The sequence below is a fragment of the Cervus elaphus genome, chromosome 12 (genome assembly GCF_910594005.1).
Source record: "Cervus elaphus chromosome 12, mCerEla1.1, whole genome shotgun sequence".
Classification (NCBI taxonomy): Eukaryota; Metazoa; Chordata; class Mammalia; order Artiodactyla; family Cervidae; genus Cervus; species Cervus elaphus.
The window spans coordinates 74,350,960-74,377,288 of record NC_057826.1 but is presented as its reverse complement, the minus strand read 5'-3'; the positions used below and the strand labels follow the sequence as shown (position 1 = coordinate 74,377,288).

The 26,329-nt window shown below is 41.2% G+C and overlaps 2 protein-coding genes across 2 annotated transcripts; one reads left to right on the top strand and one right to left on the bottom strand.

Moving 5' to 3' along the window:
- Nucleotides 1–13,886: 13,886 nt before the first annotated feature.
- LOC122704572 (cyclin-dependent kinase 16-like) lies at nt 13,887–17,001 on the bottom strand. The gene is made up of 2 exons (XM_043919422.1): nt 15,168–17,001; nt 13,887–14,855 (listed from the first exon to the last, which is right to left on the bottom strand). The coding sequence occupies exons 1-2, from the start codon at nt 16,984–16,986 to the stop codon at nt 14,815–14,817; spliced, it is 1,860 nt and encodes a 619-aa protein (XP_043775357.1). The 5' UTR covers nt 16,987–17,001; the 3' UTR covers nt 13,887–14,814.
- A 6,817-nt stretch (nt 17,002–23,818) lies between these two features.
- On the top strand, nt 23,819–25,192 carry LOC122704577 (olfactory receptor 5AU1). Its single transcript, XM_043919434.1, has one exon. The coding sequence runs from the start codon at nt 24,257–24,259 to the stop codon at nt 25,190–25,192; it is 936 nt and encodes a 311-aa protein (XP_043775369.1). The 5' UTR covers nt 23,819–24,256.
- Nucleotides 25,193–26,329: the final 1,137 nt, after the last annotated feature.

The following is a 26,329-nucleotide window of genomic DNA, read 5'->3' as shown; positions in this document are numbered from 1 at the left end:
TTGAAGCTTCAGCATCAGTCCTTCCACTGAATATTCTGGACTGATTTCCTTTAGGATTGACTGATTTGATCACCTTGCTGTCCAAGGGACTCTCAAGAGTCTTCTCCAGCACCACAGTTCAAAAGCATCAATGGTCTAACCTTGCCTGTCTGTCCAGCTGCTCCACCATATGCTCCTGGTCTTGTCTTTTTCAACCATATGGAACTTCTCTTTGTCCCCCCTACTCCCCATGCTCTTCTCCCTCCACCTTTACTCGTTTGTCCAGTTACCTTCTGTTCATCCTTCGAATTTAGCTCAGGTGTCACTCCAGGAATCCTCCCTACCTTTCCTAAGTAGACCAGTAGGCTCTCAGAACCAGGAATCTTTGTAGCACTGATTACACAACTTGTATGATTATTTGATTAATAAGTTTTAGAGCTGAAACAATAAAAGCAGGAACCACATCTATTAATGCTCACCAATATATCCCAAGTGCTTAACAGTATCTGACACAAAAAGACACGTTTGATGTATGAATGAAGAGAGGAAGAAATGAAGGAGTTAGCCTAGTGTAAGGCAGTCTTAAAAACAGCCAGCAGAAATGCCAAGCAAGGCTGAAGAACTGACTTCACAGCACACCTGGAAGAATGTTGTAATGCCTATGCCTGTCTCAAGGAAGTGCTTTCCTAACAGGTGAACTTCAGTGCTTTTGCTTGCACCATTTCACAGTCCTCTCCCAATGTCAGCCACTAACAAGTCCCGTAATAATCGATCTGATGCCGAGAATGAGAGAGAAAGGACATTATCCAGAAAGATGGATGTACCCATTGCAATTAACCTGTCTTTCAATAAAGTCCAGTTTTTCTTACATGGCCCACTCTCACCTTAGTAAGCAGCTCTCCTACTCTTCAACACCTGCATTCTTTAATTTTTTAAATTAAAGTGTATACACACACACACACACTATAAGGTGCATACATTTTAAGCATATAGCTTGACTGTTGGTAAAGTGAACATGCCTGTTTAAATACCACCCTGATCAGGATATGGAATGATATCAGTACCCCAGAAACCTTCATGCCCCCTCCAGTCATTACACCACTAGGTAACCACTATTCTGACTTCTGTCACCATTAGATAGGTTGTGTCTCTTTTTGAAGAATGTATGGATGGAATAGTATTGTGGAAGTTTGGGCTTCCCCAAGAAAACACTTGGATGCAGTAGTTTATTGAGGGATTGATCCTGGGAGACAGGAGTAATGAAGTGGGGAGAGTTAGTTAAGGAAAAGCCAATATAAAGGTGTGTTATTGAGACAACATTGTAATGCTTTCCAGAATCGTCTGAGAAGTGGGAAAATAGAGGCTGGAATACGCTGACTCCTGTTCCCCATTAACTTACATGATTCTGGGCTATAATCAATCTTAATAGGCTCCAGCAGCACTGAAGGACATTTGAACTATTTTCAGTTTGAGATGGTACTGTTATGAATATTCCTAAACCTGTCTTTGGAGAACACATATGTACACATTTCTGTAGGGTATATAATTGGGTGGAATTTGGGGGTCATATAATATGTGTATATTTAGCTTTAGTAGATACTGCAAAACACTTTCCCCAAAGTTATTATACTAATATATATTCTTACTAACTGTAAATGAAATTTTCAATTGTCCACATCCTTGCCAACACTTGATATTGTTAGTCCTCTTAATTTTAGGTTTTTTAATGAGTATGTAGTGGTATCTCACTTTGTGTTTCCTTTTGGTAAACTTTTTATTGTATAATTAACATAGAAAAGTGCACAAATCGTGTGTAGCTGTTAACTTTTCTCACACTGAATACACACAATAGCTAGAAGTCAAGAACTGGAAAATCACCAGCATTATAGCCCCATGCATGCATGCCCTCTTCTCATCACTATACCACCATCCCAGGAGCATACTATCCTGACACCATAGATTCTTTCTGCCTGATTTTGAACTGCAAACAAATGATATAATATGTAGTTTTTTGTGTCTGGCTTTTTGATTAACATCGTGTGCAATTCATCTCTATTGTTGCATGTTCACACTGTTGTAGACTATTATGCTGTAAAAATATACTGCAATTTACTCATTCTGTGAATAGGTATTTGTACTGTTTTTGATTTTGGATGTTATGAATAAAGCTGCTATGAACATTCTAGAGCATGTCTTCTTGAACACGTATCTATTTCTTCTGGCTATGAAACTAAGAATGAAGTTACTGGGATAAAGAGTATTCTCCGGCTGATTCATGTCAATATATGACAAAACCCACTACAATATTGTAAAGTAATTAGCCTCCAACTAATAAAAATAAATGAAAAAAAAAAGTATTTGCCATACCCTTGCCTACCTGCTATATTCTCTTTCTAATTTTAAAGATGCCTAGTGGCATCACATTAAGTTTTTCTTTTATAAAAAATAAGATTTCAATGTTTGATTTACAGGAAAGTTGCAAAGATGTACAGAGAACTCCTTGTGTCTCTCTCATCCCTAATTAAGTTTCTCTTAATGTTAACATCTTAACACTACCATGGCACATTTGTCAAAAATAAGAAGCCAGTACTGGCATATTACTGTTAAACTCCAGACCTTATTCAGATTTTACCAGTTCTTCCCTGTATATGTGTGTGTTTCTGCACAGTTTTGTCACATGCATAAGTTCACGTAACCACCACCACAATCAGTATTGTAAAGAGCTGTCCCATTACCACAAAGGAACACCTGTACTATTTATTACTCCATTGTGTGCTCCCCCATCCTCCCACTACCATCCCTAACCTGTGGAAACCACTAACCTGTTCATCACCATAATTTTAAAATTTCAAGAAGTTATAGAAATAGCATCAGACAGTATGGAGATTTTTGAGTATGGCTCCTCCCCACCCCAACAGCAAGATGCCCTTGAATTTCATCTGAGTTGGTACATATATTGATAGTTTGTTCCTGTTTATTGCTGTGGGTATTCAAGTTTGTTAATTGTTCATCTGGCCAAGGACATCTGGGATGTTTCCAGTTTGGAGCTATTACAAACAGAGCTGCTATGAATAACTGTGTATCAGTTTTTGTGGACATTTTGTGGTGATTGGTGAGTAGTATGTGCATGTTTATTTTTATTAAAAACTGCCAAACTATTTACCAGAGATGCTGTATTATTTTACATTCCCATGGACAATGTGTGAGACATCCAGTTTCTCCACATTCTTGCCAGGATTTGGGATTGTCACTTATATTTTCACTTTTCTAATAGGTTTGTAGTGGTTTTCTGGTTTTGTTTGCTTGTTTGTATTTACCTAGTAGCTAATGGTGTTGACCATCTTTTCATGTGCTTATCTGTTATCCATACATCCCTCTTTGGCAAAATAGCCGTTCATGTTTTTATCAATTTTATCATTGGATTTTTTAAACTGCTAAGTTTTGAGAGTTCTTTATATTTTCTAGCTACATGTCCTTCATTTAGATGGCTTGCAAATGTTTCCCCCCAGTCTGTAGCTTGGCTTTTCATCTTCTTAACAGAGACTTCGTGGAACAAAAGTTTTAAATTTTGGGGAAGTCCAGTAATCAGTTCTTTTTCTTTTATGATCATGCTTTTAGTGTCATTTCTAAGAATTCTTTACCAGGACTTGGGCCCTGCCAATTTTCTATGTTTTTCTCTTAAAAATTTTAAGAGTTTTAGCTTTTATGTTAAATCTATGATTCATTTAAGGTTATTTTTTGTATAAGATGAGAGATTTAAACTGAAGGATGTTCTTTTTTTTTTTTTTACGACTATGGTTATTCAATTATTCCAACACCGTTTGTTGAAAAGAATACCTTCCTCCACTGAAATGCTCCTGCACTTTTGGCAAAAATGAATTGAGCATAGTTGTATGGGTCTATTTCTAGGTTCTCTCTTTTGTTCCATTGTTCAATGTATTAATCCATTTGTCCATATCGTACTTTTTTAACTGCAGCTATATAGCAAGTCTTAAAATCGGGTAGAATGTTTCTTTCCACGTTACTATTTTATGTTTTCAAACTTGTTTTAGTTATTTCCTTTGCATTTCCATATGCATTTTAGAATACATTGGTATGTTAAAAATCTTACTTGGATTATGATAGGAAATGTACTAAATCTATAAATCAATTTAGGAGAATTGATGGCTTTAATCAATGTTGAGTCCTTTAATCCATGAACATGGTATGACTTTCCCTTTGTTTAGGTCTTTCATCAGGGTTTTGTAGTGTTCTCTTGATCTTGCATCATCTTGTAACCTTATTGAACTCTTATTCTAGTAGTTTCAGGTTTTTAATAGATTCATTGGGAAATGAATTTTCTCAGTGCATTGAGAATTTTGTAGATTCATCTCCAAGATAGCCATGCCATCTGCAAATATGAATTTTCTTCCTTTCCAATACGTATGATTTTTGTTTTCTTTCATTCTTGTACTGGCTAGGATTTCTAGTACTATGATGCATAAGGGTGGTAAGACCAGACATCTTTGCTTTGTTCCCAGCTTTGGGGGGAAAATACTCACTCTTTTACCATAGGTATGATGTTAGCCATAGATTTTTCACACATACTCTTTATCTGGTTGAGATAACTTCTGTTTATTCCTAACTTAGAATATTTTTTCATGAATGAGCATTGAATTTTGTCTGTAGATTTCCTTGGGTAGTATGGTCTTTTTTTTTTTTTGGCTGTGCCACACAACTTTATTTAGTTTCCTGGCCAAGGAATGACTTGTGCCCCATGGAGTGGAAGCATGAAGTCCCAACCACTGGGTCACCAGAGAATTCCTGGTAATACGGTCATTTAAAAAATATTGATCCTTCCAATCCAAGAACATGGTCTATCTTTCCATCTGTTTGTGTCATCTTTATTTTCTTTCATCACCATTTTACAGTTTTCAGAGTACAGGTCTCCTGCCTCCTTATGTAGACTTATTCCTATGTATAATGGATAAACTTTTGTTTATCCATCTATTTAATGGACACTGAGTTGCTTCTACCTATTGACTGTTGTGAATATTGCTGCTATGAACACAATGTACAAATATCTATTCAAGTTTCTGCTTTCACTTTTTGGCTGTGTACTTTGAAGTAGAATTTCTGGATCATATGCAAATTCTATTTAATTTTCTGAGGTGTTTGTCACACCATTTTCTACAGTGGTCACACCATTAATTTTCTGGTCACACCACATGGCTTGTGGGATCTTAGTTCCCCAACCAGAGATCAAACCCAGGCCCCTGGCAGTGAGAGCACCGAATTCTAACCACTTAACTTCCGGGGAATTACCTTGGCTGCACCATTTTAAAGTCCTACCAGCAATGCCAAATGTTCAAATTTCTCCACATCCTCCTCAATACTTGTAATTTTTTTCTTTTTTTGATAATAGCCATCCTAGTAAATGTGAAGTGGTATCTCAATGTGGTTTTGATTTGCATTTCCCTAATGATTAATGATGGTAAACATTTTGGCTGTGTTTATTGACCCAATTTTATATGTTCCTTGGAGTAATGTCTATTCAAATCCATTACTTACTTATGGCTGTGCTGGGTCTTGTCGTGAGTGGGGGCTACTCTTTGATGTGGTATGTGGGCTTCTCATTGTAGTGGCTTCTCCTGTTGCAGGGCACAGGCTCTAGGTGTGCAGGCTTCAGGAGCTGACTTGGGCTAAGAAGTTGTGGTGCATGAGCTTAGTTGCTTCATAGCATGTGGGATCTTCCTGGATCAGGGATTGAACTCATGTCCCCTGCACTGGCAGGCAGATTCTTTAACACTGGACCACCAGGGAAGTCCCTTTTGCCCATTTTTTAATCCAGTTGTTTCATTTTTGCTGGGTTAAAGAAGTCCTTTATGAATTCTGGATATCAGTTCCTCACGAATTACATGATATTCAAATATTTCCTTTCATTCTGTGGGCTGTGTTTTCATTCTGTTAATTTTCTATTGAAGTGAAAGTTGCTCAGCCATGTCTGACTTTTTGCAACCCCATGGACTATACAATCCATGAAATTCTCCAGGCCAGAATACTGGGATGGGTAGCCTTTCCCTTCTCCAGGGGATCTTCCCAACCCTGGGATGGAACCTGGTCTCCCACATTGCAGGTGGATTCTTTACCAGCTGAGCTACAAGGGAAGTCCTAATTTTCTAGAGTGTCTTTTTTTTTTAATTTATTTATTGTTCAGTTGAAGGATAATTGCTTTACAAAATTTTGTTGTTTTCTGTCAAACATCAACCTGAATCAGCCGTAGTTATACATATGTCTCCTCCCTCTTGAAGCTCCCTCCCATCTCCCTCCCCACCCCACTCTTCTAGGTTGATACAGAGCTGCTGTTTGAGTTTCTTGAGTCATATAGCAAATTCCCGTTGGCTATCTATTTTACTTACATTAAAACATAAAAACTTACATTACCATGTTACTCTCTCCATACATCCCAACCCTCTCCTCCCCTCTCCCCCATGTCCTTAAGTTTGTTCTCTATGCCTGTTTCTCCATTGCTGCCTGGCAAATAAATTCATTGATACCATTCTTCTAGATTCCACACATATGCATTTGTATACGATATTTATCTTTCTCTTTCTGATTGAAACTTCACTCTGTATAATAGGCTCTAGGTTCATCCACCTCATTAGAACTGACTCAAATGCATTCCTTTTTATGGCTGAGTAATATTCCATTGTGTATAGGTACCACAACTTCTTTATCCATTCATCTGTTGATGGACATCTAGGTTGCTTCCATGTTCTAGCTATTGTAAATAGCACTACATTGAACAATGGGTTACATGTATCTTTTTCAATTTTGGTTTCCTCAGGATATATTCCAAGGAGTGGGATTTCTGGGTCATATGGTAGTTTTATTCCTAGTTTTTTAAGGACTCCCCATACAGTCTTCCATAGTGACTGTATCAGTTTACATTCCCATCAACAGTGCAAGACGGTTCCCTTTCTCCTCACCCTCTCCAGCATTTATTGTTTGTAGATTTTTTGATGATGGCTATTCTGACTGGTATGAGGTGCTATCTCATTGCAGTTTTGATTTGTATTTCTCTAATAATGAGCGATGTTGAGCATCTTTTCATGTGTTTGTTAGCCATCTGTATGTCTTCTTTGGAGAAATGTCTGTTTAGGTCTTTCCCCCACTTTTTGACTGGGTTGTTTGTTTTTCTGGTATTAACTTGCATGAGTTGCTTGTATATTTTAGAGATTAATCCTTTGTCAGTTGTTTCATTTGCTATTTTCTCCCATTCTGAGGGTTGTCTTCTCACCTTGCTTATAATTTCCTTTGCTGTGCAAAAGCTCTTAAGTTTAATTAGGTCCCACTTGTTTATTTTTGTTTTTATTTCCGTTACTCTAGGAGGTGGGTCATAGAAGATCCTGCTTTGATTTATGTCGTCAAGTGTTCTACCTATGTTTTCCTCTAAGTGTAGTGTTTTAGATATTGCTTAGATATTACATTATACATAAAAGACTGATCACAGTCTACTATTTTTACTTTACCATTTTGAGCAAAATTTTGAAAACTACCTTATTTAGATCCCTTTACCATGCTCCTTCATCATACAGTTGTCTTAAATATTTCCTTTACCTACACAGAGAACCACAACAGACAATTTTGTTTTTGCTTCAACCATCAAACAGAATTTTTTTTTAATTCAAGAGGAGGATAGTGTATTATGTTTAGTCATATTTTTACTTTTTTCATTGTCTTTTTCTTCATTACAAATGTTCCAAGATCAAGATCCTTTTTCAAAGATCTTGCTTTGTGCTTAGGTTGGTTGACAAAAATTCTTAGTTTTCCTTCATTTGAAAATGTCTATTTAATTTTCCTTCTTGAAGGGTATTTTCTCTGGATAAAGAATTCAAGTTTCACCATTCTTCCAGCACTTGAAGTGTACCACTTCTTTCTGGCCTCCATGATTTCTCATGAGAAATCTAACATTTGAATTCTTATTCCCCTGTAGGTAATGCATTTTTTCTCTCTGGGTGCTTTCAGGATGTTTTCTTCTTTATTGGTTTACAGAAGTTTGATTATGATGTTCTGGGTATGATTTTTCTTTGGGTTCATCTTGTTAGGAATTATATGCTAAGCTTTTTGAATCTGTAGGTTTATGCCTGTCACCTAATTTGGGGGAAATGTAGCCTTTTTTTTTTTTTTTTAATTAAGACATTCTCATTCTCTTTTTGTTCTTCTGGGACTGTGATCATACAAACGCTAGATCTCTTGTTATTGTCCCACAAGTACCTGAGAGTTTTTTTTTGTTTGTGTTTGTTTTTATCTCTTTTCTTCCTGTTATTGTTTAGATAGGGTAGCTTCTATTGTTCTGTCTTCACATTCACATATTCTTTCCTCTGTCATCTCTGTTTGTACTATTTTAGCCCATTCAGTTAGTTTTAAATTTCAGTTATTTTATTTTTAAGTTCTAAGTTGGAAATTTAGATTGCCAACGGAAATACAATTTTGTTCTAATTTGTATTTTCTATTTCTTTGTTGAAATTTTCTGTTCTTTTACTTGTTTTAAGCTTATTTATAATTTCTCATTGAAGCATTTTTATGATAGTTGCTTTAAAATCTTTTTCAGATAATTCCAACATCAGTGTTGTTTTGGTGTTCATCTGGTGTTATTTTGGTATTCATTTGGTTCTTGGTATGACAAGTTGTTTTTCTGTTGTACTCTGGACTAACTAGGTATTATTTTATGATTTTCTAAATCTTATTTATATCTTGTATTTTAGCAGGCCTCCAATGACACCTTTCCTTGTTGGGAGTAAGGAAGGCACCTTTTTTTTTTTTTGAGAAATTCTTTTATCATATTTGGAATCAAAATATCCCTTAAAATATTTACATTTTACAGTAAAAAGGATAGCAAAACACAAGATCATGTACAAGCTTAAGTATTCAAGTTTCTGAAGAGCCGAAAAGAAAAGGAAAATAATGGACTAGCACAAAGCTGTAGTACAATAATAAAAGCCATCAGTGAGTGCAGATTAAAAGCAATACATGTACTCCTTGGGCTTCCGATTCTTGGTCAAAAACTGCAGAATGAAATGATTAATATAATCTGATTACAAAGTTGTTTGGCTTTTTGTTGCTCCTCTAGAGTTTCTTTAAAAACAGTGCAATTTAAAACAAACTTACAGAGTACACATTACTCTCAAATTAGTCATTATAGAAAGGACATTCACTAGAGGTGGTAAATATATTCCACAGTTAAGCATATTTACCAATTAAGGAATAAAACTAAAATTTCTAAGCCTTTATTGCATATTAACAAAACAAATCTTTGAATATACAGCAATGTAAATTTTTAAAAATATTAAATTCCTGTAACTAGGGCTGTTGGTATGAAGAAGGGATGATGAGCACTGGCACAGAGCACTCTGCACCAACACACACAATTTATTCTTCTGCAAACCACCAATATTAGAAACTGAAAGGACGGCACGGTCCGAGCAGGCAGTCACGCAGGTTCAGACGCGACAGGGACAGTCGCTGAGCGCGCCGCAGCCGCCTCACCTCTTGCTCCTGGCTCTCTCGGCGTGGTCCCTGCCTCTGTGGTGCCGCTCCCGGTCCTTCTCGCCCTCTCTGTGCTTGCTCTTCTCCCGCTCCTTCTCCGGGTCCTCCCTCGCCCTTTGGCTTCTCGGCCTTCCTGTCTGCACTCCTGCTCTCCCTGCCCGCCCTGCCGTCCGCCCCTCGCTCCCCGTGAGGCGGCCGCGCCCGCTCTTTATCGTCATGCCCCTCGTCCCTCTCTTTTTTTCACCGGGTGGGAGTGAAAATTCATGCTCTCCACTCAGCCTCTGCTGACACGGGGAGAAATGCTTTATTACTGCTGGGTAGGGGTAGAAATTTAGACTTTTGATTAAGCCGCTACTGACATCATGAGTCTTCAGAGGGGCACTTTGTTACTGCCAGGCAGGAATGGAAGTCTAGACCCTCCATTCAGCTTCTGCAGAGAGAATGGTGCCTCACTACTACTGAATGGTGGAATTCTACATTCCTTATTGAGGATTGCTGACTGCATTTTTTGCTTTGGTGACTGGAGTAGTGTGAATATTGCAAAAAGATTTTCTATTCTCCTAGGCCACCCCTTTACCAGTCCTTTGGCTAAAGACAGGATTTGAGGAGGGCCTTTTTATTTATTTTTTTTCCATTTATTTTTATTAGTTGGAGGCTAATTACTTTACAATATTGTAGTGGTTTTTGCCATACATTGACATGAATCAGCTGTGGATTTACATGTGTTCCCCATCCTGAACCCCTCTCCCACCTCCCTCTCATCCCATCCCTCTGGGTCATCCCAGTGCACCATCCCCGAGCACTTGTCTCATGCATCCAACCTGGACTGGCGATCTGTTTCACACTTGATAATATACATGTTTCGACGTTATTCTCTCAGATCATCCCACCCTAGCCTTTTCCCATAGAGTCCAAAAGTCTGTTCTATATATCTGTGTCTCTTTTTCTGTCTTGCATATTAGGGTTATCATTACCGTCTTTCTAAATTCCATGTATATGCGTTAGTATACTAAATTGGTGTTTATCTTTCTGGCTTACTTCACTCTGTATAATGGGCTCCAGTTTTATCCATCTCATTAGAACTGATTCAAATGTATTCTTTTTAATGGCTGAGTAATATCCTATTGTGTATATGTACCACAGCTTCCTTATCCATTCGTCTGCTGGTTGGCATCTAGGTTGCTTCCATGTCCTGGCTATTATAAACAGTGCTGCGATGAACATTGGGGTACACATGTCTCTTTCAGGTCCGGTTTCCTCAGTGTGTGTGCCCAGGAGTGGGATTGCTGGGTCATATGGCTGTTCTATTTCCAGTTTTTTAAGGAATCGAGGAAGGCCTTTTTAAAAACCTGTAATAATTTTAAAATCAGCTTGCAATTTCTAAAGATGAACTATTGGGATTTTGAATGGGGCTGAATGTAATCTATAGATCAAATGGAATGAATTTTTATAATTTTGAGTCTTCTTTAGTTCTTTTAATATTATTTAGTAGCTTTCACGTACTTCATTATTTCAGTTCAGTCGCTCAGTCATGTCTGACTCTTTGTGACCCCATTGGACTGCAGCACGCTAGGCTTCCCTGTCCATTACCAACTCCCAGAGTTTACCCAAACTCAAGTCCATTGAGTCAGTGATGCCATCCAACCATCTCATCCACTGTCATCCCCATCCAACCATCTCATCCTCTGTCCTCCCCTTCTCCTCCCGCCTTCGATCTTTCCCAGCATCAGGGTCTTTTCAAAGGAGTCAGTTCTTTGCATCAGGTGGCCAAAGTATTGGAGTTTCAGCTTCTGCATCAGTCCTTCCATGAATATTCCAGACTGATTTCCTTTAGGATGGACTGGTTGGATCTCCTTGCAGTCCAAGGAACTCTCAAGAGTCTTCTCCAACACCACAGTTCAAAAGCATCAATTCTTCGTCACTCAGTTTTCTTTTTTTTTTTTCTCTTTAAAATTTCAAGCAATTTTATTTTTAAAATTAGACTTTACTACAGCAAAAAATATTATAAAAGTTTTAGGATGAAAAGTAAAAGTCAGCTTCAACTTCTAATGGATTTGAGCAAATTCTGGGAGATAGTGGAGGACAGAGGAGCCTGGAGTGCTGCAGTCCACAGGGTCATAGAGTTGGACACAACTTAATGACTGAGCAACAACCACCACCAACAAGGAAATCCGTTTTCTTTATAGTCCAACTCTCACTTCCATACATGACTACTGGAAAAACCCTAGCTTTGACTAGATGGACCTTTGTTAGTAAAGTAATGTCTCTGCTTTTTAATATGCTGTCTAGGTTGATTATAACTTTTTTTTTCAAGAAATAAGCGTCTTTTAATTTCATGGCTGCAGTCACCACCTGCAGAGATTTTGGAGCCCCAAAAAATAAAGTCTGTCACTGTTTCCCCATCTGCTTGCACTTTCATTAGAATTAATTTTAGATACCAAGGTAAATGCTATCATTTAAGATGTTTTATTTTATAATAACTTTTTCCAATAATTTATTTTTATAACTTTGGATTCAGGTTTTTGCTAGATTAACTTTTGAATTCTGTAGATTCATTTTGGACTTTCTATGTATTCAATCATGCTGTCTGTGAATAAGTTTTGTTTCTGCTTTTCCAATACTTATTTCTTGCTCTTGCCTATTACACACTATTGATAGAAATTGTCCAGTTCATTGTTGAATCAAAATTGTGATAGAGGATAACCCTGTCTCATTCCTGATCTCAGGGAGAAAGTTTTTACTATTTATTAGATTTTAATAAAACCAATAAACATGATGCTTGCTGTAAAGTTTTTGTATTTATGTTTTGTTAGATTAAGGATATTCTTTTTTATCACTAGTTTGCAAAGATTTTTAAAAATCATGAGTGAGTATGAAGTTTTATCAAATGCTTACTCTCCATTAATTGTGACAATTATGTATTTTAGCCTTTATTTTTAAATGTTTTCTTAAAATTTTTATTGGAGTATAGTTGATTTACAATGTTGTATTAGTTTCAGGTGTACAGAAAAGTGAATCAGTTTTACATACACATATATCTATTCTTCTTAAAGATTATTTTCCCATTTAGGCCATCAGAGTGTTGAGTAGATTTCCCTGTGCATTAAGTCCCTGTGCCATAGGTTCTTACTGTAGGTCTCAGTATCAATTTTATATATAGTAACGTGTATATGTCGATGCCAATCTCCCAATTTATCCCTTCCCCCTGTTACACTCTGATAACCATGAGTTTGTTTTCTACATCTGTGACTCTACTTCTGTTTTGTAAATGAGTTCATTTGTACCCCTTGTTTAGATTCTATTTTGAATGTTAAATCAACTTTGCAGTCCTAGGATAAAATCAGTTTGATGTAATATGTACCCTTTTTATATATTACTATATTTGTTTTGCTAATATTTTATTTAGGGCTTCCCAGGTGGCACTAGTGGTAAAGAATCTACTTGCCAATGCAGGAGATGTAAGAGACACAGATTTGATTCCTGGGTCGGGAAGATCCCCTGGAGGAGGAAATGGCAACTCACTTCATATGTCTTGCCTGGAAAATTCCATGGACAAAGCAGCCTGGTGTGCTGCAGTCCATGGGGCCACAGACAGAAAGACATGACTGAGCACACACACACAAATATTTTATTTAGGGTTTTTGTCCCTGTGTTCATGAGAGAAATTGACCTGGGGTTCCTTTCTTACAGTGTTGTTTCCAGGTGTTGGTTGTCAAGGTTATATGGGTCTCTTATAATAAATTAAACAGAATTTCCTCTTTTCCTATCCCCTGGAATTTTCTGTGTAATATAGATGTTATTTATTCTTTAAATATTTGGGAAATTTTACTGATAAAGCCATTTGGGCCTAAGTTTTCTTTGCAGGGAATTTTTAATAATGGATTAAAATTTGTATTAGCTTTAGGACTATTCTGATTATTTCCTCTTTGTTTTGATAAGTTATGCTCTTTAAGGATTTTTTTTCTATTTTATTTAAATTTAAATTTATTGGGATGATTACTCATAATATTCTTGTATCTTTTAAATCTTTGTTGTATCTCATTAACAGTGTGATTTCTCTTTTAACTCTGGTTATGTAGAAGTCAGTCTATTGCTTAATTTCTTAAGTCTATTATTTAATTTCTCAGCAGGATTTTGTAACTATCTTTTTTATTTATAGTTTAATTCCACTGCATTCAGAGAACATACTCTTTATAATTTCATTCCTTTGAAATGTGCTAAGAGTTACTGTATTGCCAGGTGTATGTTCCATTTTGGTAAATATCCAAAGCATATATTGCTTTAGAAGAATGTGCATTCTGTGATTTGTAGGTGCATTGTTATGTATATCAATTTCATTAGTTGTTCATTCATATCCTTTATATCCTTTGTGATATTTCTTTTTTTTTTTTTTCACTTTAGACTTTTTAATATTTCATACAGCGATTATGGTGCATTCAGGAACCCACCCCTCCCAACTCCCCTAGGAGGGCCCCTGCCCCTGCCCTCCCACCCCATTTGAGGGCCCCAGGGTTTAGAGTGGAGGAAGGGAAGGTAACCACCCATCTGGGGATTGACCCCAGAGACTGTCCCTGCCCTGTCTCACTTTCCCCAGAGGATAGGGGGTAATGCCTGGGCACAACCTCCCATGCGCCCCTCTGTCCCTGCTTGTGCACATATGCACGCTATGGCTCCATCACTGAGTTGGTCAGTTCCTGGCAGGGCCCCTACTCAACAGCACCGTGCAGGATGGGGGCAGGAGGGCTGGGCTAGGGAGACCCTGAGAAGGAAGCCCCAGCTATGGGACTGCAGGAGGGAAAGAGTGGGGGCCCCCCACCTCATCCATCTCCCAGAGAGTCTCCAGTAGTCCCCAAGTCCCCCTGCGGCTGGGGATGGCAGGTGGGGGTTGGAAGGCGAGTTGCCAAGGCATGCTTTCCCTTAGCTGACCCCAGGGTCTGGTGATGATCAGGGTTTTGAATAGGGACTATGTCCCTGCCATGAAAAGGCTGGGAGCAGGGCTTCATTGCACAAAATACTGTGGGAGGGCCACACACAGTGAGTGGGGCCCAGCAGTCTGTATACAGAGATATTGCATTTAAAAAATGAAAACCTCACTTAAAATAATTAAAAAAACAACAATGAATGAAACAAACAAACAAGGCCCACACAACATGAGGCAGGAAAGCAGGAAGGGGAGCCTCAGACCCAAGGCATCACCATGACTTGTCTGAGTCGAGATCCCCAGCCTGGGCTAGCTCCAGACCCCTGGTTGGCCATGGGGTAGTGGTCCTGGGGGAGGGTGTGATGGGGAGGGGTCTAGGCCTGGCCTCAGTGTGGGAGGCTGGCACGGCCACGCTGTCCACCGGCAACTACCAAGACAGAGAGAGAAAGAGACACATATAGACAGATAGACAGACCAGGAGAAGGAGCGATGAGAGCTTTGTTAGCACCCAGCAGACAGGCCAATGGGTGGGCCAACAGGCCAATGGTCAGGTGTTCAGACAGGCAGCAGGGGACATGTGGGCATGGGAGCATGAGTCAGGCAGGGAGGCAGGCAGCAAGCAGGGAGGATGCAGTTGGGGGCTGCCCCGTGGGGGTGTGGCATCCCTCCAGCTGCTGCCTGCTGGGGCCTCGGTCTGTGGCTTAGAATTCGATGTCCACCACTCGATAAGCTGGCCTGCCTGAGTCAGGCATTGACGAAGATCGAATGCTGGCCTCCTTTTGTAGCTGGATCTCCTTTAGTGCAAATATGGAAGTAGTGTCAGGAAGTTTGTGGATCCGATCCCCCAGACTGAGGAAGAATGGATGTTTCATGGCATCCTCTGCGGAGATCCGATTGCGACCTTCAAACTGCAGCAGCTTGGTGAGGAGGTCAGCCCCGTCGCTGTCAATTCGGGGTGCATGGCTCAAAAGGGCCTCAGCTCGGTACTTGGGGTAGTTGTATGTCCTGAACTCTTCATTGGACAGGATGCCTGGCCATGTATCTTCATTTGGGGTTCCCAAGATGCGGAAGATGAAGTGCAGCTGCTCCTCCACTGTGGAGCCTGGGAAGAGGGGCCGGCCCGTGGCCATCTCATAGAAGATGCAGCCCACACCCCACATGTCAATCTGAGTGGAGTAGTCCGTGGACCCGAGCAGGATGTCAGGGGGCCGGTACCACAGTGTTACCACCTCGTTGGAGTAGGTCTTCGTCGGAATTGACTTGGCCCGGGCCAGGCCGAAGTCGGCCAGCTTGAGCTCTCCTCGCTCATTGATGAGTAGGTTCTGTGGCTTGAGGTCTCGGTGTAGCACCTTCTGCCGGTGGCAGTAGGCCAGGCCACGGAGCAGCTGGAACAGGAACAGTTTCACATTGTGCATGTTGATGATGTTCCCACAGTCATCCAGGTACTGCTTCAGGTCCTTGTCCAGGTACTCAAAGACAAGGGTGAGGGACTTCTCCGTGTGAATAATGTCGTGTAGTGTGACGATGTTGGCGTGTTTGAGGTCCTTGAGCAGGGACACTTCCCGGATGGCGGTGCAGGGTGCCCCCTCTTCGTGTTCCAGTCTGATCTCCTTGAGTGCCACAAGGTTGTCTGTGAGCTTGCTTTTGCCTTTGTAGACAGTGGCATAGGTACCCTCTCCCAGCTTGTCCAGCTTGATGTAGGTCTCCAGTTTCCCAAAGCCGATCTCAGACAGGCTGACGCGGCGGAGACGGCGGCTGAGGGGCTTGTCAAAGATGGGGCTGTTGAGGGTCAGCTTCTCAAGGTAGCCCTCAGGCAGCCGGATGTCAGCTGGTAGTGATAGGCGCTTGTTGATGTCCTCAGTGGAGATCTTGCGTGGGGGATGGTTGCGCATGCGCACCCTCACTGGTGACTGCACCTCATCGGAGGACGTGGCTGAAGCCTGGTCACTTTCCCCGTCAGACCCCATCTTCAAGTCCTCATGCACAATCTCTGGTGCAGAGCTGAGTGGGCCCCGCACAGAGCGAGGTTCCCCAGGGGCAGCACGTGTGGGGGCCTCTCCAAGGTCACTGCCGCCGCCCCCGCCACTCTCATCCAGGCCTATCTGTTCAGGGGCACCATTGGTCTTATCTATACCTCGGCCCCCTCGGAGTGTCATTGACAGCTGCCGTTTGATCTTCTTCATCCGATCCATGGCGACCGGCGGGGGCGCGCGAGCAACCTCAGTGCCGCGGGGCCGGCGCGGCGGCGCCTGGGGTGGCGGCCCGGACTGAGGCCGCACGACCTCCTTCTCCTCCAGTTCGCCGCAGGCGCCCGTCCCAGTAGTCTTCGGCCATGGCTGCTGGGCCCGGGCCGCCGCCGGCTGAGGAGGAGGCGGCGGCGGCGGCGGCGGCGGTGGCTGAGGCGGAGGCGGCGTCCCGCTCAGCCGGCCATGAGCTTGGCCGCTGCGGGCGATGCCCCCGGGCTCGCTGGCGCCGGCTGGAATCCGAGAGCTCACGGCGGCTCGCGGTTCAGAGCCTACTGCTCCCTTTGTGATATTTCTGTCAGCTTGTCCCATCATTTAGTGACAGAGATGTGTTAAAATCTCCAACTATGATTATAATTTAATCTGTTTCACCCTATGTTCTATCAGTTTGCTTTATATATATTTGAGGTTGTGTTATTAAATGCATATTAATTTTAGGATTATTACATCTTCCTGTTGGATTGGCCCTTTCGTTATTATGAAATGCCCTTAGTCTCTCCTAAAGCTCTTTCCTTTAATGTCTACTTTAACTTACATTAGCATAGTTAAATTAGATTTCTTTTTGTTGAAATATGCATGGTATATATATTTTTCAGTTTTTTACTTTTGAGTTTTCATTGTCTTTATATTTTAGATACGGTAGTTCACATAGGAAATGCAGAATAAATGTTTGATTCTTTCCCTTTAAATCCTAGTTTTCAAGACACTGAATTGATTCCCTCTTAATTTCCAAATATGATAGCCAGCCCTCTTGGCCCTTACCAGTCCTTAGTAGGGCTGACCCGAGTAACTATCAGAATATTGTGAAAGTAATAGTGTGTGCTTTCTGAGGCTTCCAAGGTCTTATAACACACTGTGGCTTTCTCCTTGCACTCTCTTTGTTCACCTCCTTTGCAGGGAGGCAGCCATCATGTCAGGAGGAGACACAGTCTTGTGGGGAGATCCATGTGTAGAAGAACTGAGGTCTCCTGCTAACAGCATCAACACAGTCAAGTGAGTGAATTATCTTGTAAGCAGATCCTCCAGTGATTCAACTGACAACAGCTCCAATTGACATCTTAACTGCAACTCAGTGAGAAAGACAAGGTCTCTCAAATTTTTGACCCATAGAAATTATGTGAAATACTAAGTGTTTATTTTTTTTTTAAGCTGCTAAATTTTAGGACAGTTTATTACAAAGCAATAGATAATAAAACAGACTTTGGTAAATGGAAATGAGACGTGGATTTAACAAAACCCTAAAAAATTATAAGCATCTTTGACAGTACGGTGGGAGGAAGCTGAAAGAACTTTGAGGAGAGGATCACTGAAAGTCTAAAATGCCTTGAAGAGACTGTTAGCAAAATTCTGATAATCTTTGAGAAGGCTGCCAATAAAGATAAACATGCAACTTAGATGACTATGAGGAAAATGTTATTGGAAACCGAGAGGGAAAAAAATCTCTGTTATGCAGTTGCAGAGAGTTTAGCAACACTGGTGCCTTCAGTAATGTAGATGGTAGAAAATATGAATTGCCTAATGAAATTGGCAATCTGGGAATTCCCTGGCTGTCCAGTGGTTAGGACTGCATGTTCTCACTGCTGGGGGCCCAGGTTCAATCCCTGGTCAGGAAACTAAGATCCCTCAAGTGGCTCATGGCCAAATAAATAACAAAGATGAAACTGAGGGTTGGAAACAGATCACCAGCCCAGGTTGGATGCATGAGACAAGTGCTCAGGGCTGGTGCACTGGGAAGACCCAGAGGGATGGGATGGGGAGGGAGCGGAAGTGGGGATCGGGATGGGGAACACATGTAAATCCATGGCTGATTCATGTAAAGAAAAGAAAAAAAAAAATTGAAGTATAACAACAACCAAAAAGACTTTAGAAAGATCTAAGGTAGCACCTCAGAGAATGGTTCAGTTAAATGATAGGACTTCCAAAAAGTTTCAGAGCACAAGCCCTCAACAGTCGCAGCAGAGGTTCAAGGCAGAGGGCTGTGTTAAGAGAGATTTGTTAATAAGAGTCACAGAAGACCCCCAAGTTTTTAAGAATGTCACGATGACAGAACCACCACCAGACTGAACTGTAAGAAAAAAATGAAGAGAAGCCTTTCAATCCCCAAACCCCTTCAGTGAGGAAGCAAGCTGAGAAAACTACTCAGCTTACAAACACAGGCTAGCTTTCATATAAAGTGAAGGATAATTTAGTGAGGACAACTATAATCTCCGAGTGGAACCAAGAGCCACAGACAATTATTCTTAGGATTTGAGTCCTAAACAAGGACTTGCCAACAAGTGTCTTACTGGATTTAAGAATTTTTGTGACTCAGTGACTCTTGTGTGCCCACCTTTCCCCACCCCCATTTTTTCCTACAGAGGTTATCCCATACCTGTCCTGCCAATATATGTTTTATGTGTATAGAAGCCAGATGTAACTTCTGTGTTTAGCTCACCAGTCTTAAGACTGAGAGGAACTGTAGCCAAGATACTCTTACAGAGGGACCATACTTCAGTTATACCTGATTTAGATGATGTGACTGTGGACTTTGAGCTGATACTGTAATGGAACATGACTTTGGGGAGGTGTGAGTATATTTTGAGCATATATTCATGTATAAGTTGAACAAGAATCAGTGAGGGCCAGAGGGAGGACGATGATAGCCAGCCTTCAAGATGGCCCCAGGGATTCTCAGCTCCTGGTCATTTTTTTTTTTCTTTTTTTTTCTTTTTTCAGAGTGTGGTGCTCCTGGTCATTTTTATCATGTATGTTATCAAGAGGACATAACAATCTTAAATGTTTATGTACCTCATAACAAAACTTCAAAATACATGAAAGCAAAACTGAAAAACTGCAAGGAAAAAAAATTCACAATTATAGTTAGAGATTTCAATGTACTCCCCTTTCAATTCTTGGTAGAAAAAGTAGGCAGAAAATTAGAAAGGATATAGTAGACTTGAACAACACTATTAAGCGACATGAGGTAATTGGAAATGATAGACCACTTGACCTAACGACAGCAGAATATAATTCTTTTCAAGTGGTCATGGAACATTCATCAAAATACACCATATTCTGGGCCATAAACAAGTCTCAATAAATGCAAAAGTATTCAAGTCATACAAAGCATGTTCTCTGATGACATGCTATTAAATTAGAAATTGATAACAGAACTATCTCTAGAAAATCCCAAGTATGTGTTAAGCAAATCACATACCTCTAATTTTATTATGATCTTGATGGACAGAGAGGTCATCCTACACTGTAGTCTAGGTCACTGTGTACACTGGGAAACTGGAATAAAGGAAAGAAAAACTATAAAAACTTGTTTCTCCTGCATAGAAGAAATACAGATAATAATTACATGAGTTCAATTCAGGGTTGAGGTAGAAAGGTCCTTTGGGGCTACTGATCAGTGTATTGGCAGGGATCTGGTATGGATCTGTTCCCTTTATTCCCAGTGTCCCAGTCACCAGATTTCTCAAGGGTAGAAACTCAGTAACTTTGCAAATGCATTAATAGATCTATATGGGGCCAATTATTCTTACTTCTTCACCTGCCTGCTAAGCCCTCATTAATGAAAGCAACATCCTCCCCAGCTATGAGCTCATGGGCCACCCATGGGAAAAGGTGGCTCTGGGGTGTACAGGACCAGCTGTGAGTGCCTCTCAGGGTGGGGACTGCCTCCCTCCCCTCACCACGTGAGAGGTTAAAGTCAGTAGCAGGCTCTAGTCCCCAGGCTCAGTCGATGGACCCAATGAGTCTGGCTTTGTCATCACTGTTTTTCTAATGAAAGATTGTGTTCTGACCTCCAGAGCAACAACTCTGCCACCAAGTCACATGCTCTGTTGGAATTAAATGGTTTTCTTGTGAACATCTAAAGCAAACTTGAAGGAGGAAATTCATTGGTACTTTACTATCACCAAGTAATATTCAGATTTCTGGGAATTGTTAACTACTGATATGTCTTCTGGAAGGAAGGGAATGTCCAGGACAACCACCTTATCCTACAGGCTGATCTGATTTTCTAGAACATGGAGAATTCTAGCAACTCAGAAAAGGATATTTATATGTGGCTCAAGGGAAGATGCTCCAAGGTTTAGTGTTTCTCAAAGTGTGGTCAGTGACCACCTGTTTCAGATTCACCAGATTTGGGGGCCTGGCTTTAGATTTACTAGATCACATTTTCTGAGGCTGGTACCTAGAATCTGCACATGCAGCAAACTTCTCCAGGGAACCATGGGCAGAGCGCCTTAACGCTTCAGAACCATTGTTTGGGGTCATTGCTGCTCCCTCTGGCAGCCTGCTCTCCGTTGTACTCCCACTCTGTTATCCTAAGGAGGAATGCAAAGAAACAGGTATAATAAAACCCCTTGCTTATTCCTCCCTCATCTACAGGCCCCTGGCACCTGCTCTCACTCCTAAACACTCCACCCACCATGACTAGACTAGACCACTCAAGTTTTCTTCCTAGTTTCCATTCACAGGTATAAACTACAGCCAACGGAAATAGTGGTTACTCCAGCATCCTTTCCCCCCACCAAGATGAACTGCTTCCAACTATTTATTATTATTTTGGCCATGTTGCATAACATGTGGGATCCTAGTTCCCCGACCAGGGATCAAACCTGTGCCCCCTGAATTAGAAGCAAGGAATCCTAACCACTGGACTGCCATGGAGACCCCACTCCAGCATCCTTTGAAAGACTGTCAGAAATGTCAGTTTGTCCACAGTCCCTTGCTTGACTAACTCTCTATACTCTGAATAGTTTTGAATTTAGTGCAGACTGGAGAAGAGGGATGACAGAGGAGAGGGGAGAAGAAGAGAAAGTGAGTAGATATAAAGCAAGTAATAAATCAGAGGCTCTGATCAGCTACCACTGCATTACCCCCTACCCTACTCTTCTCTATCCCACCTCCCGGCCTGAGTGTTGGCTGCATCCCTACTCTTCCCAGCTTTTGTCTACTCTTTTCCCTACTCTTCCCAGCTTTTGTCTACTCTTTTAATCAGAGAAGTACTTGCAGACCTGTTACCCACACTGAAACCACCTATTGAAGAAGGTGTGAACTTGGGTCTTAAGTTCTACTTCACTCATAATAACCATTTCTCAATTTCTTGAAGTTCCTGTAAGTTATTTCATCCTGAGATTTATACAGTTAATTCTTTAAAGTCCTTGTAATTTGCCTTGAAGCTGAGTTGGCTTTTGACACCAATAGGGCCAATGACATTTGCAACCCAAATCTGGGGCTGTCTGCAATCCTGCAATAATAGGGTTTATTATAAACTAGAAACTGTTGGGTTCAGAATGGCTGAAATGTTACATCTCAGTGACACCAAATAAGTCAGTTATGCTCCATGTGCTCTAAAAGATGTTATCAGTACCCTGTGTTCAAATTTGCCCTCTTGGGTTTTGTATTGCAACTTTATTAGAGCATCTTATCTCTTTGGGCATTACAATGATTTCTTCCAGTCACTGCTCACAACGTTCCATCAATAGCCATAGTGCCTTCAGTATCTACTTGATAGCTAAAATTTTCTAAAAATTTCATTTATTGATTTGGCTGTGCCAAGTCTTAGTTGTGGCATGTAGGATCTTTAGTTGCAGCTTGTGAGCTATTAGTTGCAGCATGTGGGATCTAGTTCCTTGCCTAGAGATCAAAGCCAGGCCCCCTGCATTGGGAGCACAGAGTCTTAATCACTGGATCCTTAACCACAGGACCACCAGGGAAGTCCCTCAACAAATTTATGGATAAATTTAGTTATCCATATTCCAGAGTCTTCCCCTGCTCTGGCACTTTGCTGATTCTGGAAAGTTTGCCAATGGGACAAACTAGAATCTTTTGCCTGTTCATGACAGCTCTTTCCTCTCTGCAATCTTCCCAACATCCTTCACAGCTCCATTATTTACTCCTCAAGGCAGGAGGAGGGGGCTCAGTTTTTTCCCTTTCTAGCCTCTGCAATCATATCTGCTGGTTTCAAAGCCTTCACAACTGAGGATCCTCACCAAAGAGCACAGGATACTTAGCTGACTCCAGAGCCCAAGGTGATTCAGGAACAGAGCAGCCAGTGGAGCAGGAGAGAGTGTGGGGTTCAGGTGGCACAGTTCAGTTCAGTTCAGTTGCTCCATTGTGTCTGACTCTTTGTGACCCCATGGACTGCAGCATGCCAGGCCTCCATGTCCATCTTCACCTCCCGTAGTTTATGCAAACTTATGTCCACTGAGTTGGTGATACCATCCAACCATCTTATCCTCTATCGTCCCCTTCTCCTCCTGCCTTCAATCTTTCTCAGCATCAGGGTCTTTTCATATGAGTCAGTTCTTCACAGCAGGTGGCCAAAGTATTGGAGTTTCAGCTTCAGCATCAGTCCTTCCAAGGAATATTCAGGGCTGATTTGCTTTAGGATGGACTGGTTGGATCTCCTTGCAGTCCAAGGGACTCTCAAGAGTACATCATGACTTTATTCATCATGACTTTATTAATTTTCTGCATGTAAAAGGCATTTTTACAAAGCCCTAGTCTTGGGGAGGGGCTATTCCTTCCCTGCTGGCCCCAACACTCCTTGAGAACAAGGAAATTTCACTGGAAATGATGGTGCTTTCATGAAGGATGGGTGACATTTTCTCCTTGGCTGATGCTCTGGAGTGCAAGGTCTCACTGTACATACACTCTGCAGCCTTATACCGCCCCTATTTCTCCACATCCCAACCCCCATCACCTTTAGAGTCCACAATAGTGCTTGACTTGTGCCAAGTTCTGAGAGGCAATTTTATAGCTGAGCCTACGAACCACCCACCACTCCTCTAGAACTCTCCGGATCCTCTGAAGGCTTGTTTAGTCCCTCTCACTTAGTACATGTTTCTCTTCTATTTTGTTTGGTGATAGGTTGTTTGCTAAATCTTGTCACTGTTTCATTTATTTATTTTTATTGTTGTTTAGTTTTGTGTTAGATCTCTCTCTCCAACAAGAATAATCAAAGCTAACATTCTTTCTCAAAGTGCCAGGCTTTGTTCAAGTGCTTTACATGAATTAACTCATTGAATTTTTACAATAATCTTTTGAGATTAGTGTTGTTATCCCTATTTTACAGAAAACTGAAAATCAGAAGAAAGGTTAAGTAACATTCCCAAGGTTACACAGCTGGCTAATGGTGAGGTCTCAGTTTGGAACCTTGCCAGTCCAATGCCAGAACTTGTGTGCTTAAACACAAAATATATAGTCTCTAGAATATAGGCTTCCTGAAGTCAGACATACTTGAATTCCTGACAGGAAAAACATAGATTTAAGTTTATAGAAGATGGTCAATAAATTTTTGGTAAGTAATTGTTTCATTATTTAGAATTTTTTAAGATCCCTAAGAGATCAAATTGTGTATATTTCTTTTCTATTTTCCATTGCTGCTCAAGTAATGCTTCCTCACTGACTAATCAGCCAAGTTGAGGAGAACTTCTCTATGACAGAACTCCACTGAGGAAGCCAGACTTCCTCGGTGAGAGCAATCTTCAGAAGGCTGTCCTCAGGGCAGAATTAAACCAGTGAGAGCCCCTGGGTGTTCCACTTCTTTCTGGTGGCCCTCTCTTTCCACGTCGCAGAGCACTGAAGAAATATGGAAGGAGCCAACCTGAGCCGAGGGACTGAGTTTGAGCTTTTGGGGCTCACCAGGGACCCCTGGCTCCAGAAGCTGCTCTTTGTGGTGTTCCTGGGCATGTACACTTTCACACTGCTGGGGAATCTAGTCATGTTTCTTCTGATCCATGTAAGTGCCATGCTGCACACACCCATGTACTCCCTCCTGAAGAGCCTCTCCTTCTTGGATTTCTGCTACTCCTCCACGGTTGTCCCCCAGACTCTGGTGAACTTCTTGGCCAAGAGGAAGGTGATCACCTATCTAGGCTGCGTGGTTCAGATGTTTTTCTATGCGGGTTTTGCCACCAGTGAATGTTATCTCATTGCTGCCATGGCCTATGACCGCTATGCGGCTGTTTGTAACCCCCTGCTCTACCCAATTGCCATGTCTCCTACGGTCTGTGCCTCTCTGATTGTGGGATCCTATGGTGCGGGATTTCTTAATTCTCTGATCCACACAAGCTGTATCTTTAGTCTGAAATTCTGTGGTACTCATGTGGTCACTCACTTCTTCTGTGATGGACCACCCATCCTGTCTCTGTCTTGTGTGGACACCTCACTGTGTGAAATCTTGCTCTTCATTTTTGCTGGTTTCAACCTTTTGAGCTGTACCCTCACCATCTTGGTCTCCTACCTCTTAATTCTCATCACCATCCTGAGAATGAACTCAGCCCAGGGCAGGTTCAAGGCCTTTTCCACCTGTGCTTCCCACTTCACTGCTGTGTGCCTCTTCTATGGCACAACACTTTTCATGTACCTGCGCCCCAGGTCCAGCTACTCCCTGACCCAAGACCGCACAGTTGCTGTGATCTACACAGTGGTGATCCCACTGCTCAACCCCCTTATCTACTCTTTGAGAAACAAGGATGTGAAAGAAGCTTTAAGAAAAGTTTGGGAAAGAAAAATAATGGAATGATCTTCTCAATTCATCACCATGTATCTTGAGAAAGCTGAGGGAACTTTATCCCATGTTCAGCTCTGCTCATAGGAGGCACTCTCTGGTCTTCAGGGGCTTCTGCATCTACTGCCACAGAAAGAACTGATCGTGTCATAGAGACTAAAAAGTAGTAAGGAATGTCTGCTAGTTGCATAATTGGACCCACTGGAAATATTTAGGCATGCCTTTATTCAGATGCTTCTTTCATGTTTCCAGGTGTGTGCATATTTTTTTATTATAACCTGACATTTATATTCTTCACAATGAAGTTCTCCCCTTAAATAACCTGTACTGCTTGAGGGAAAGCCTTCCTTATTTATAATTGCCTGTTTGTAAAAAAGTTGACTCCTTGACTTTAACATTTTTTAATTGTCTAATTATTTGAGTAATACTGTAACAATTTCAGAAGCTCAGATGATATTCTATTGTCTTTATTGACTTTTTTCCTGGACAAGTAACTACTTAGTTGCTTCCAAACTGGGGGAACTTGGGCAAGTTACTTAGTTTTTCTGAGCCACAGATATCTCATCTTTTAATTGGTGTGAGTTTTAAGTATTCAGTTAGATATTACAGGTAAATCATTCAGTACATGATGGGCATTCCTGGACTTCCCTGGTGGCCCCATGGTTAAGTCTCCATGCTTCCACTGCAGGGTGCCCAAGTTTGATCCCTGGTCGAGAAACTAAGACCCTGCATGTCCCAGGCCCACCTTTTCCTCTCTGTCAGCTCCTGTGCATGCTCAGTTGCTTCAATTGTATCTGATTCTTTGCGATTCCATGGGCTGTAGCCTGCTAGACTCCTCTGCCCATGGGATTTTCCTGGCAAGAATACCGGAGTGGATTACCATGTCCTCCTCTAGGGGGTCTTCCCCGCCCAAGGATGGAGCCTACAGCTCCTGAATTGGGAGGTGAATTCTTTACCACTGAGTCAGCAAGGAAGCCCTTTTTTTCCCAATAGTGTGGAATAATTTAAATAAGATAGGAATATTTGTTCTTTAAAAATGATACCTGCTCTGCTGTAAAACCACCTGAGACTGGTGTGTCTTTAAAAGGTAGACCTTTAATTATACTTCCAATTTTTTATATAGTTATTAATTTCATTTTAGGTTTTTCTCTG